Source organism: Chiloscyllium plagiosum, unplaced genomic scaffold, assembly GCF_037043375.1.
Source record: "Chiloscyllium plagiosum isolate Xiang-an unplaced genomic scaffold, Cpla_swu_hap1 HiC_scaffold_23, whole genome shotgun sequence".
Lineage (NCBI taxonomy): Eukaryota > Metazoa > Chordata > Chondrichthyes > Orectolobiformes > Hemiscylliidae > Chiloscyllium > Chiloscyllium plagiosum.
Window position 1 is genome coordinate 44,048,420 of NW_028270161.1, and position 12,897 is coordinate 44,061,316.

A 12,897-nucleotide genomic window follows, 5' to 3' on the forward strand; every position below is an offset into this window, starting at 1 on the left:
GCACATCATAGATATCCAAAGAAAAGTAATGGACACCACGCCACAGATAGATTTACTGGTGGAAATGAGCAAAATCTAAAAGAGATGGGCTTTCAGGAGGACAGTTAAAGGAGAAAGCAAAGTAGAAGTTAGATGAGAATTCTAGAGATTAGGAGCCTAAGTGACATTTCTCAGCAGACTCCTGTCAGCAGTTAAAATCAGAAAACCATCCTTCTTGTTTTCACATACTCTTTTATCTTAAGTAGTTATCTTAAACTACTTAAAGAAAGAGGTGGGTGATGACTACTTGATTAACTGCATTAAGGAGAAGTCTAAAAAGAGAAAGTGACAAAAAAACTGAAATGAAAATACCATTTTAAACACAGTTCATTAAAAATCAATCAAATCTGCAAACAGATATTCATTTATTCTGCAGCATCTACTAGAATAAACTGGCTTTGTCCCTTTTTGAATAGAAACAAACACCTCCCCTCTCACATAGGCAAGACTAATTAGGCAGAGTAACTATTTGGAACAGATCACTTAGTTGCTGTTACAGACACTTAAATATTAAAGTACCAGATTCATTGAGGAAGTGAACAGCGTGGGGCAGTTCATTTTCATCCAGTTGCAAATGATTCTCTTGAACTATTTCCAGCAATCGCTGTTGATGAATTACTGGAAATTCTGATAAAACATTCTTTCGTTCCTGTATAATCCTCTTTTCCAATTCCATATAACTATGAGGTATGAGCTGACCTATTACTGGCTGGTCTCTGATCTGAAAAATATTGTTTGAAAATATGAACCTCATTTTGTCATGTCAAAGCAGACCACTCATGCAACAAGAAAGCAGGCTATAAAATAATTAGAACAGACAGTAACAAAGCCATAAAAATTGGCAAGTTAGCATGCAGAAGCAATTTAATTTAAATTTAGCTGCTAGCAAAGACCTATTAATTCTACGATTTGCTTAAACTTTCATTGTTGTTTTATTTCTAATTGATAATCTTAAAAAGATTTCATCATGAAAAAATGCTGCTTGTATAGGAGTAAAGATGATGCATATAATTCACTCATAGTTGATCCCACAGATTTGTCGCAATGACTTCATCATCAGTTTAAACTGAGCTGGGTTCTAATCCTTAACCTCAGAGGTCTGCTTAGACTGTAATAATAGTAGTCTATGAAAAATAATTTATGAAATGAAATATGACCTCTTCTCAGAGTTTCTTCCCTGATCTTCAGATACTCTATACAATTACTTTCTCTTCATTTGAAGGTAATCTGAGTATGTAGCCTGTTGTGGCCATGATGATAAATATAAGGTCCTTGAACCAACAGGTGATTATAAACCACATGAGCTTCATTCTGGCAATGAATAATTTACTGCAAGTTGTCTTGTAAGTTAATTTACTTCTGTCTAATTATGCGCAGGGATCCACTGTTCCACAATGAATGCACAGAAATGCAAATTTTTTACTTTAACAAGTAAATTTAAGGGAAATTCCAAATCTGAAGATTTTTCATAATGATAAATGAATGAACGCACGCAGAAGAAAACTGAAACAGTATGGAGAATTGGGCTACATGATAAAATAATGCCCTCTGCAGTCATCATCTGGCATTTTGTACATTTGTTTTAGATGGACTACAAAGGAAATGTGTCTGCAGGAAGTTTATTGAAACACAAATTTTATAGTAATCAAATAATATCATTGCTGAATGGCTGTGTAATGATTGATGAAAATAAGTGACATTAATTATGGAACTAGACCCAATTAAAACATTGAAGTTTGAGACTCTGGTTAGTATCCTTACACATACACACAACTCCAGTCTTTATAACACTTCTTTTGAGCACCTTGAAACTCTGTATTTCAGTAATAATGGCTCTACGCAGTTTTAAAACAGAGTCAGACTCTTCTGTGGCCACCACAAAATGGTAATCACGGATGGGAGGAAAATCATGGTTCTGAAGGAATTCCATCTTAATTTTGGATATGCAATTTTTTTGGTGTTTTTCATTAGTCATATCAACGTGCGTACCGACAAGAATTACAGGACAGGATGAGGCACAGGCCTATTAATAGAAACAAAAAAACTTTTAAACATATTAGAAATCAACTATCTTAATTAAGAAACACAAAAAAAAGACATCATATACCTGAAACCGACTGTATGCGCACAGGTAACATTCAAAGTGCATATTGTACAAGAATACAATATGAGTTAACACAAGAATTAGTGTTAAGATCAGTCGAAATAAATTATGAGTTCAAGATGTTTTACTTTCTCTTATACTCAGCAAAACAATATATGTGAAGTATCATGAGAACCTGTTTCCACGTATGGAGTCAGCTGACCATGAGAACCTTTTTCCACGTATGGAGTCAGCTATTACGAGGGGGATTAGCTTTAAATTAAGGGGTGGTAGGTATAGGACAGATGTTAGGGGTAGATTCTTTACTCAGCGAGTCGTGAGTTCATGGAATGCCCTGCCAGTAGCAGTGGTGGACTCTCCCTCATTATGGGCATTTAAGCGGGCATTGGATAGGCATATGGAGGATAGTGGGCTAGTGTAGGTTAGGTGGGCTTGGATCGGCGCAACATCGAGGACCAAAGGGCCTGTACTGCGCTGTATTTTTCTATGTTCTATATGTTCTATGTTCTATCCCAGTGTCCTCTGTTCCTTACAACTGTAATGTACAAAATCTTGTGACCACTGAGGAATTGATTTTTACTGTACCAATCAAAAAATCATTAATGGAGTTTCATATTTGGATGATTTGATTTGGTTAGGGTTTGGGTTAATGCTCTTTCCTCTGGCAACCCAAGTAATTGAGCACATACTGGAAAAAGATGTGTTTAAAACAATCAAAAAAGGATGGTGTGAAAAATATCTTCTTTATTGCTAAAATTTTTAGGACAAGATTTAGTGCTCCAAGTGCAGGACAGGAATTTTTAAGGAAGACTGGGGAAGATATCATGATTGCATGTCAATTGGAAGTGGCTAATTAATGGCTATATAAAAGGTCTCCTCTCATAAACAGAGAGATATTAGCCATGGGGGCTAGGGTGGCCAATGTCTCCAGCAAACTTGTGGCTAGTTTGGAATATGTAGGGGTCTCTTGTTTGGATACTCAGTGCCCAATGGAGAATGCCCAGAAGGTATTCCACCTCAATCCCACCCTGTCAAGCCCAGTAACCACCAACTGCCAGTGGGCCTGCTGGAAGGAGAACCGGTGGTAATTTGATTGGCTGACAGCTTCCAGAGTTGAAGAGTGTGGTGCTGGAAAAGCACAGTTAGTCAGGCAGAATCCAGAGGCAGGTCTTCCTCTGGAATGATGACAGAGTTCCTTCATCAAGCCAAGGAAAGTAGGCAAGTGGGAGGCTGGAGGAACACAGCAAGCCAAGCAGCATCAGGAGGTGGAGAAGTCAACGCTTCGAGTATAACCCTTCTTCAGAAATTAGCGGGAGTTGCAGATAAAGAGGTGGAGGGTTGGTTATTGGTGGAGAGAGGGGTGGAGAGAGGGGCGAAGTGACGAGGTAGTGATAGGTGAATACAGATGGTGGGTATGAGCTGGTTGGTCAATAAGAGGAAAGAATCCTGTTGGTAACTGCCCTCCAACCAACCTTCCCTCTAGCTATCAACCCTGGATTCATTCCTCCTATTGACCAAGCAGGTTATACCTACCACCTGCATTCTCCTATCACTACCTCACCACTCTGTCCCTCTCCCACCCATAACCCTAAACCTCCTCTCTTTATTTGCAGCTCCCCCTATCCCCACCTCCATTTCTGAAGAAGGGTTATACCCAAAACGTTGACTTTTCCATCTCCTGATCCTGCCTGGTTTGCTGTGTTTTTCCAACCTCCTGGTTGTCTACTTTGGATTCTAGCATTTGCATTTTTTTGTCTCAAGCAGAAAAAAAAGTTTCAATGCAGATTAAATGGCTGTGATGTAGATTGGCCGAATACAGGTGGGTTTGCTCGAAAGTTTTCCACCAAGAAGGCAGGGACATTGATACCCGGGTAAAATACAGTTTAATAAATTATACTAACTACAGTCAGTTCTGCTATAACGCGATAGTTCCATTCTCATACGAACTTGCTATATAAAAAAATCACTCAGTAGCCACTCCATTTAAACTAATGGGGCTGGAATCGCGTTTTTACCAATACAGGTAAGGATAATTCATGTTCTACAAATAGCAGGCTAAATTCTTCAATCACATTAAAGCTAATTTGCATTGAGAAACACACATTATAGCAGAATCGACTGGATTTCCTCAATTAATCCACAGAAAGAATACTACCAGTAAGCAATATGACAATATATACAAGACTATGCAAAAATGGGGAAATACGGGAATGGTGACAGTCCTTTCATACCTTTATGTTAAACAGCCAATGTTTGATAGCATCAATTTCACCAACTCCTTTACTAAGGTCACAGACAACAAGGTATAGGGCTCGTGGAGACATAAAGTGGGGATGTGTGCTGTAGAACTCTTCTTGCCCTTATAAAAATAAAATTGCATGATTATTTAAAAAGAAAATTGGCCAGTTACATTTTGTGCTTGATTTATAATGAGGAAGGAGGTGGAATATCTAGGTATGAGCTATGCATGCAAATGAATGCCATGGAGTGCTGCTGGGTGAACAACAGTAGTGTGATGAGATGAGATGTTGTCTGTGTTGTGGCAGGAAATGTCACGTGAAGGCACAGTCACTGACAATGACCATTCTCATGGCACAACTGTCATGCCCTTAAGTCCAGATACCAAGATTTACTTCCTTTGTCATTTGCTCCCAATTCACTCTGAGTTTGATCCTTAAAAGCTGAAAACCATGGTATCATGCTGCACTAACACTAATTCCTTCAGCATCAAATTCATCACACAGGAACCCTCATCTTGCCTACATTTGTTTCATTTGCAATTTTTTAAACTGCAACATTGCTATTCAGTGCAGCTTTCCTTGAAGAGGGACAGACTGTTTTTAAGAGCACAACAGTGCTGAGCACACAGCAGCCAGGAATGAGTAAGTAATCAACTTGTTCAGGGATGTTATTACACACCTCGAGAAAAAGTACGACCTGAACCCAATCCTCCTGTTTCAGACGTAAGGGCACTACCACTGCACCACCTGAAGTAAGAGACACGCTTTCTCCTGTGCTACAATCTTGGTAATCAGATGAAAACACCAAACTTACATGCTTCTCAATTCCAACAGTGGTGTAGGCATGTCACAAATCAGATCTTAGCAGGTGAAGTTTGACTGAAGGGAACAAAAACAAGCTGGATATTTAAAGTTTAAGAAAACAAGCCTCAGGAAAACAAGCAGCAATTTACCTGCAAAATCCCAGACACTCAACGTGCATTCCTTTCGCTTCCCTTTCTTTTCTTTTACATGAATTGACCACTCCTTAACATCAATTCCAATCGTGGCTTTCTCTCGCTCCAGGTTTGGTTGCTTGCATTTCATCAGCTGCTGAAGCAATGTGGTTTTTCCACTACCAGCATTTCCCACTATCATAAGTTTCATTCTGTAATAAGGCACAGCTTTCTTCAAGCGCTGATGCAGAAATCTAAAATGAGAAAGATACATAAGAGAATTCTTGAGAAAAATAATGAAGGTGCAATCAAATTAATATTGACCCCAAAACTGACTCAGCTTGGGAACTAAGTGGATGGTGGGAATTGGGGAATCACAGAGGACAGAGAATCTATACAGGTGCAGCATGGTGGCTCAGTGTTTAGCACTGCTACCTCACAGTGCCAGAAGCCCAGTTCAATTTACTATCAGTGTGGAGTTTGCACATTTTCTCTGTGTCTGAGTGGGTTTCCACCAAGTGCTCTGGATTTTCTCCCACTGTCCAAAGATGTGAATTGGCCGTGCTAAATTTCCTATAGTGTTTAGGGATTTGTAGGTTAGGTGTGTTAACCATGGGAAATGCAGGGTTACAGGGATAGAGTAGGGGGATGGTCTGGGTGGGTTGCTCTTCAGAGGGTCAGTGTGGTCTTGTTGGGCTGAATGGCCTGTTTCTACACCATAGAGATTCCATGGAAATCACCATAATGACATGAACCCAAACCAATGCATCATAGGTTCCACACTAAAGACTGATGAAAATGCTAGTTTGAGTGCAGTAAGGAAACAGATGCACTAAGTGCTAACAACAGATAAAGAATTTCTAGCCACTATAAAGAAAATTTACAAATGTGGTATATCATTCACTCAGAAGAAAATTCATCCTACACTTTTAGCAAAACAAGTTCTCTCTTATAATCTGTTCCTTATGGATTTTTTTTTGCCTTCTGTACAATGATTCAAACTTCATTAATATTTCCTGTTTTCTGCTTCCATGTTATTAGTCTGTGCCTCCAAATAAGGATTTAAAATATCTGATTGGTTTGAAGAGTCACTTGTTGTTGATGTTGTTCACAGACACTGCAGCCCCTTATAGAGGCTGCCACTTTGGATTAGGCATATACAGGAATGTCCAGTAACTACCCTGTGAAAAGGTTTTGACAACTATACATGAGGTATCACAGCCATTTCTTCAACACTCAGACCAAAACCTGAGCCAATATTCTTTAATGGAGAACCAGGGTTCTTAATACAAAATCTACACATCTACTCTAACTGCAGACTGGCAACATGTTCCATTGCACTGTGACTAGAAAATAGTGATCAAATTAACTTCTACAAAGTTTTGACTTTGTATGGAATTGTACTGAATGAATGTAAAGTAGTGCAAGCTAGCAAGCATCCTAGAAACAGAAGCAGTCTCTCCTTCAAGGTGTAATAGTCCAGTCACTTTATACCCAAGTGAAACAATAACATAATTGGTCTTTTAGTTTCATATTTCACACACTTCCAAGTCTCAATAAACACAAAACTATGTCACGTAATTTTCAAATCACACTTCTGTTGGCAGACACAAGACCTTAATCATCGATAACTGGTCACTAGTCCATAGACTTGTTATTACCAACCAAAGCCCCATCAGAATACAGAATCCTTGCCTCTGCGACCTAATCATCATTTATCTTTTCAAGCAGCTGTTGAAATGATGCTTGCAGTAAGTGTCAGATTATTTGCTTTTGAAAACACTCAGAAAGAAGAGTCATACAGCACAGAAACAGGCCCTTCAGTCTAACTCGTCCATGACAATCTTTTAAAATCTGATTTTAAAATAGTTTTTTCTCATTTCAGACCATGATTTTTAAAAACATAAAAATAAAAGACAAGGTTTTTATAACACCTGCATAAACTCCTTTCAATTTCCAGAAACTAGCACAAAACATAGTTTGTTTTTTGAAGTAAAGTTTGTCACCTGATGATATCTTTTGTTTTGCTGCCCACATGTTTTAAATCCAAATCCAGAAACAACCCTTGTAGTTCAAGCTCCCACAACTTATGCAGCTTCCCCATTTCATTTGGCAAGGATTTCAAGTCAGAGTTATTACTCAAGAGTAATGATGTCATGTTTTCTAGCAGACCAATTTGAGGAGGTAGCTGAAAGCAACAGAAAGTCCAAATTAAATTGCAACTGAAGCCTTGATATATCTAAATAGAAAATCAATTAAACCTAAACATTTCAAAAACATGAATGTGGACAACTGTAGCAAGGCACATTTAAAAAAAAATTTCTTTTACATTTCTGACATGCTAGAAAGATTTTTAGAAAGCTTCAATAATTAGTTAATTAATTTACAATGTATTAACATAAAATTCAAAATTTCACCTCCTTCAATTTGTTATTAGTGAGATTCAGCTTTTCTAGTCTTGACCATTTATTCACTCCTTCACTCAAATCCAAAACACTGATTTGGTTATGGCTGAATATCAACTCCCTTAAACTTGAAGACTCCCAATGTAAAGGCCCAGGAAGCTCGGATATGTTGTTGTGACTTAGGTTGACACTCCTTAAACTAGAAAGAAAATAAAGATAACACACATCATTTTCTAAAAATAAACTAAATTTATGGTAGTCAATTGCAAGACAGCAAAAACAGGACTAATTATTTAATTTACTGAATTCCTAAATATTCATATGTGCTTTCAGACTCCCTTCAAAACATTGAGCTTAACTCAATATATGCATCATTAAATATCCACAGTTTAAACCCAGCACTCATTCTATACAGTACATGGAAATTATTAAAAGGCTACATAATAGTGCATCAGTCATAAGACCAAAGAGAGAATTACTCAACTTGTTGTTTCAAAACTTTTATAGCTTTCCCTTCTCACCCTAAACCCATGCCCTCTAGTTCTCGACTCCCCCACACCAGGGAAAAGATTTTGTCTATTTATCCTATCCTCATGCCTGCATTTTCCCATTATTTAATCAATGCTATTTAGAATGCCAACAGAACAATGCATGAGTTAACATAACTTCAGCTTCACAACTGATGTATTATTTACATAAACACAGAAATTTCATAGAGTCACACAGCACAGAACACCCTCCAATCCAACAGTCCACATCCTCAAACAAAACTAGTTTCATTTACCTGCATTTGGCCCATATCCCTCTAAACCTTTCCTATTCGTGAACTTATCCAAAAGCCTTTTCAACAGTGTAACTGTACCTGGTAGTTCATTCCACATATGAACCACTGTCTGTGTAAAATAAATTGCCCCTCATGTTCTTTTTAATTCCTTCTCCTCTCACCTTAAAAATATGCCCCCTAGGTTTGAACTCCACCACCTTAGGGAAAAGACTCTTGTCATTCACCTTATCTATGCCATGCATAACTTTATAAACCTCAATAAGGTCACCCTTCAACCTCCTATGCTCCACTGACAATGTCCCAGCCTTTCCTTCTAACTCAAACCCTCCAATCCGAGCAATATCCTGGTAAATCTTTTCTGAACCCTGTCCAGTTTAATAATATCCTTCCTATAAAAGGCAATCAGAACTGCATACAGTACACCAGAGGAGGCCTCACCAATGTCCCGTGCAATCTCAACATGAGAACCTAACTCCTATAATCATAGGTCTGAGAAATGAAAGCCAGCATGTAAACGCTTCGTTAACCACCCTGTCTACCTGTGACACAAATTTCAAAGAATACCTCACATTTATTCAAATTAAACTCCACCTACTACTCCTCAGCCCATTGACCCAGTTGATCAAGATCCCTTTGTAATCTTAGATATAACTTTCTTCACTGTCCACTATAACTACCAATTTTGGTGTCATCTGCAAATTTGCTAACCATGCCTCCTATATTCTCATCTAAATTATTTATACAAATAACAAACTACAGTAAACTACAGTTGAACCAGCACTGATTCCTGAGGAACACCACTGGTCACAGGCTTCCAGTCCAAGAAACAACTCACCACCGCCACCCTCTGTTACCTACCATAAAGCCAATTTTGGATCCAATTTGCAAGCTCACCCTAAATCTAATGTGACCTAACTTTACTAATTAATTTGCCATGCAGCATCTTGTCAAAGACTTTACCAAAGTTTAAGTAATCAAAGTCTACTGCTCTAGCCTCGATCTTTTTGATTGCTTCAATAAAAAAAACTCTAGTTCGTGAGACACAATTTCTCTCACACATGCTATTTAATAAATCCTTGCCTCTCCAAATGCACGTACACCCATCTTTCAAACTCATCTCCAACAACTTACCCAACACTGATGTAAGATTCACAAGTCTATAGTTTCCAGACTTCTCTTTACAGCCTTTCTTAACTCTGGCCCAACATTAGCCGCCACCCCATCCTCCAGTACTTCACCCATATTTACTGATGATACAAATATCTCTGCAACTCGCCCTGCAATTTCATCCCTAGCTTCCTGCAACTTGATCAGGTTCTGGAGATTAATCTACCTTTGTATTTTCTAAGACTTCCTGCACGTATCTTCTGTAATGTGAACTGTTTTCGAAACATCAATACATGGAATTTGAGAACACAATACAAACGTTCAACTTCAGGATTTGGGGCCACTTGATACAATTGGGAAAATTCATCAATACAAATAAAATAATATAGAGTTCTTTCTCAACAGTAAAAAAACTGACACGGAATATTCATTTAATATCTCTCCAAATTCCTGCCTGAGATTCAACACAAAGACAACCTTGTTGATCTCGAAGAGGCCCTGCTCTCTCTCTAGTTGCTCCCATGCTCTTAATATACTTGTAAAATCTTTGTGGATAATTTTCACCCTCATTTGCCAAAGCTTTAGATTAGATTCCCTTCAGTGTGGAAACAGGCCTTCAGCCCAACCAGTCCACACGGACCCTCCAAAGAGTAACCCACCCAGACCCATTTCCCTCTGACTAATGCACCTAACACTGTGGGCAATTTAGCATGGCCAATTCACCTGACCGGCAGGATATTGCAGGAAGTCTTCGAAAATACAAAGGTAGATTAATCTCCAGAACCTGATCAAGTTGCAGGAAGCTAGGGGTTTAGATAGGGTCGACAGTGAGAATCTTTTTCCACGTATGGAGTCAGCTATTACAAGGGGGCATAGCTTTAAATTAAGGGAGGGTAGGTATAGGACAGATGTTAGGGGTAGGTTCTTTACTCAGCGAGTCGTGAGTTCATGGAATGCCCTGCCAGTAGCAGTGGTGGACTCTCCCTCATTATGGGCATTTAAGCGGGCATTGGATAAGCATATGGAGGATAGTGGGCTAGTGTAGGTTAGGTGGGCTTGGATCGGCGCAACATCGAGGGCCGAAGGGCCTGTACTGCGCTGTATTCTTCTATGTTCTATGTTCTATCTTTGGACTGTGGGAGGAAACCGGAGCACCCGGAGGCAACCCACGCAGACATGGGGAAAATGTGCAAGCTCCACACAGACAGTCACCTGAGGCTGGAACCGAACATGGGACCCTGGTGATGTGAGGCAGCAGTGCTAACCACTGAGCCACCGTGCCGCCCTATATAGGTGAAGCTATCTCATACCCCCCCCTTGCCTTCCTGATTACATTCTTAATAATGCCCCTGTAGTATTTATAGTCTTGAAGTTATTCAATTGATTCCAGTTATCTATTTCTAATATATGATTACTTTTTAAAAAAATCTTATTATTTCAGAAGTGCTACCAATGCAGTTGGGTCATTTGAAATACGTGCATCAACAAGTTAACAGTAGGAAAGATTTTCCACAAAGATAACCAGAGAATATTATCAAAAATGTTAACTGTGCACAATGAGTCAAAAGCAATGGAAGTTCATCAACTCCCATGAGCCTCAAGCTGGTTAGGTCACAGAGCTGTTCAGCATGGAAACAGACGCTTTGGTGTAAATCATTCATGCTGACTAGATATTCCAAATTAGTCAAGTCCCATTTGCCAGCATTTGACCCACCGTATCTCTCTAAACCATTTCTATTTATATAGCCATCCAGATGTCTTTTAATTGTCGTAATTGTACCAGCCTCCACCACTTCCTCTGGCAATATTTGAAGCATTTCACAGCAGATGTGACACTAACAATGGTGGCACCAGGTTAAGGATTTGGATTGGAAGTTATAGAAGGGAATGGGCAATGAAAATAGGGAAAATATGAGCAAATTGGAAACAATGTGGTGAGTTTTAAGGAAATACACCCAATTATCAGGGAAATATTTCATATTGCCAATAGTATACAGGAGCATAGCATAGAGGGTTGAGCAAACTATGGAGCCAGCCAAGAGAATTAAAGCAACAACATCACCTGTAATGCTCAGTGCTGTATAAGGTTGGAGGAGGAAACAGTGATAGCAGAAAAGACTGTTTAGAGCAAGCAATGGAATTTGAGAACACAATACAAAACATTCAACCTCAGGATTTGGGGCCACTTGATACAACTGGGAAAATTCATCAATACAAATAGAGTAATATAGAGTTGTTTAAATATTTGCAGTTCCCAAATATTGTTACATCATTTATTTTTGATGATGTTACACTGAAAACATTCCTGGAATCTAAATTGCCTGTGAGAGTTGCAGTGACTCATCCGCAGCAGCACATAAAATTATGAAGTGGGAAGGTCTAATTGAAGGAAGGGAAAAACCCAAGCCGCAGGTATCTACGAAACTACAGGTTGTTGCAATTAAGTTACATAAATGAATTTTCAACAGAACCTGGCTCAATCTAAGTTTTTATATATCAGATTTTGCAACTTTATATTATGTTACAAATTCCATTTTTAGAAGATGTATACAGCTGACGAACTGTGTCTGTTGATACGGAGTGGTAGCTTAGATATGCAAAATATTTAGCTGTGTCATTTTCAACCGATTAATAGTATATGATTTATACCATTGAGCAAATCAGCATGGTTAATTTCATTGACTGCTATTTGACATAATTAGACAAGCGTGGCACTTGACATTTGCAACACATTGCGGTTATCTAAAATAAAATCATCTTGGGAGCCCTCTTTGGAACAGTCAGTGTTCCTATATATGGAACAGAAGACCAAGGTTCAAGTCCCACCAGCTCCAGACATGTGTGGTAACATTTCTGAACAGATTCATTAGAAAATATCAAATAGATGGTCACACTTGAAGACTGTGGCAGAGGTAATATTTTCAATCGTGTAATAGATCTGACTATTAGAACCAGGCAGTAATAGCAGATTTTCTTTTAGAAATCACCGTTTTTGCAACAGTGGCTGTAATAGAAGCCCAAGGCAAGGATACCTGCTGTAAGTAACTCACCTCCTGACTCCCTAAGCCTGTCCACTAACTACAAGGCACAATTCACAAGTATGATGGAATATTACCCTCTTGCCTGGATGAGTACAGCTCTAACATTGAAGAAGTTCGACATATCCAACTCGCTTGACTGGCATTGCATCCACAAACATTCACTCCCTCCACCACTAATGCTCAGGAGCATCAGTATGTATCAACTATAAGATACATTGCAGAAATTCACCCAGATTTCTTAG

At 38.8% G+C, this 12,897-nt stretch overlaps 1 protein-coding gene across 1 annotated transcript in view; it reads right to left on the reverse strand.

Annotated features, from left to right (window-relative positions):
• The window catches only part of lrrk2 (leucine-rich repeat kinase 2), a 160,452-nt gene that overhangs the window by 45,770 nt on the left and 101,785 nt on the right, over positions 1-12,897 (reverse strand). The window contains exons 27-32 of the mRNA XM_043713611.2: positions 7,736-7,922; positions 7,325-7,506; positions 5,337-5,572; positions 4,375-4,502; positions 1,844-2,062; positions 559-760 (exon numbers count right to left, since the gene is read on the reverse strand). Coding sequence (XP_043569546.1) covers positions 559-760; positions 1,844-2,062; positions 4,375-4,502; positions 5,337-5,572; positions 7,325-7,506; positions 7,736-7,922 — 1,154 coding nt within the window. The remainder of the gene's footprint in view (positions 1-558; positions 761-1,843; positions 2,063-4,374; positions 4,503-5,336; positions 5,573-7,324; positions 7,507-7,735; positions 7,923-12,897) is intronic.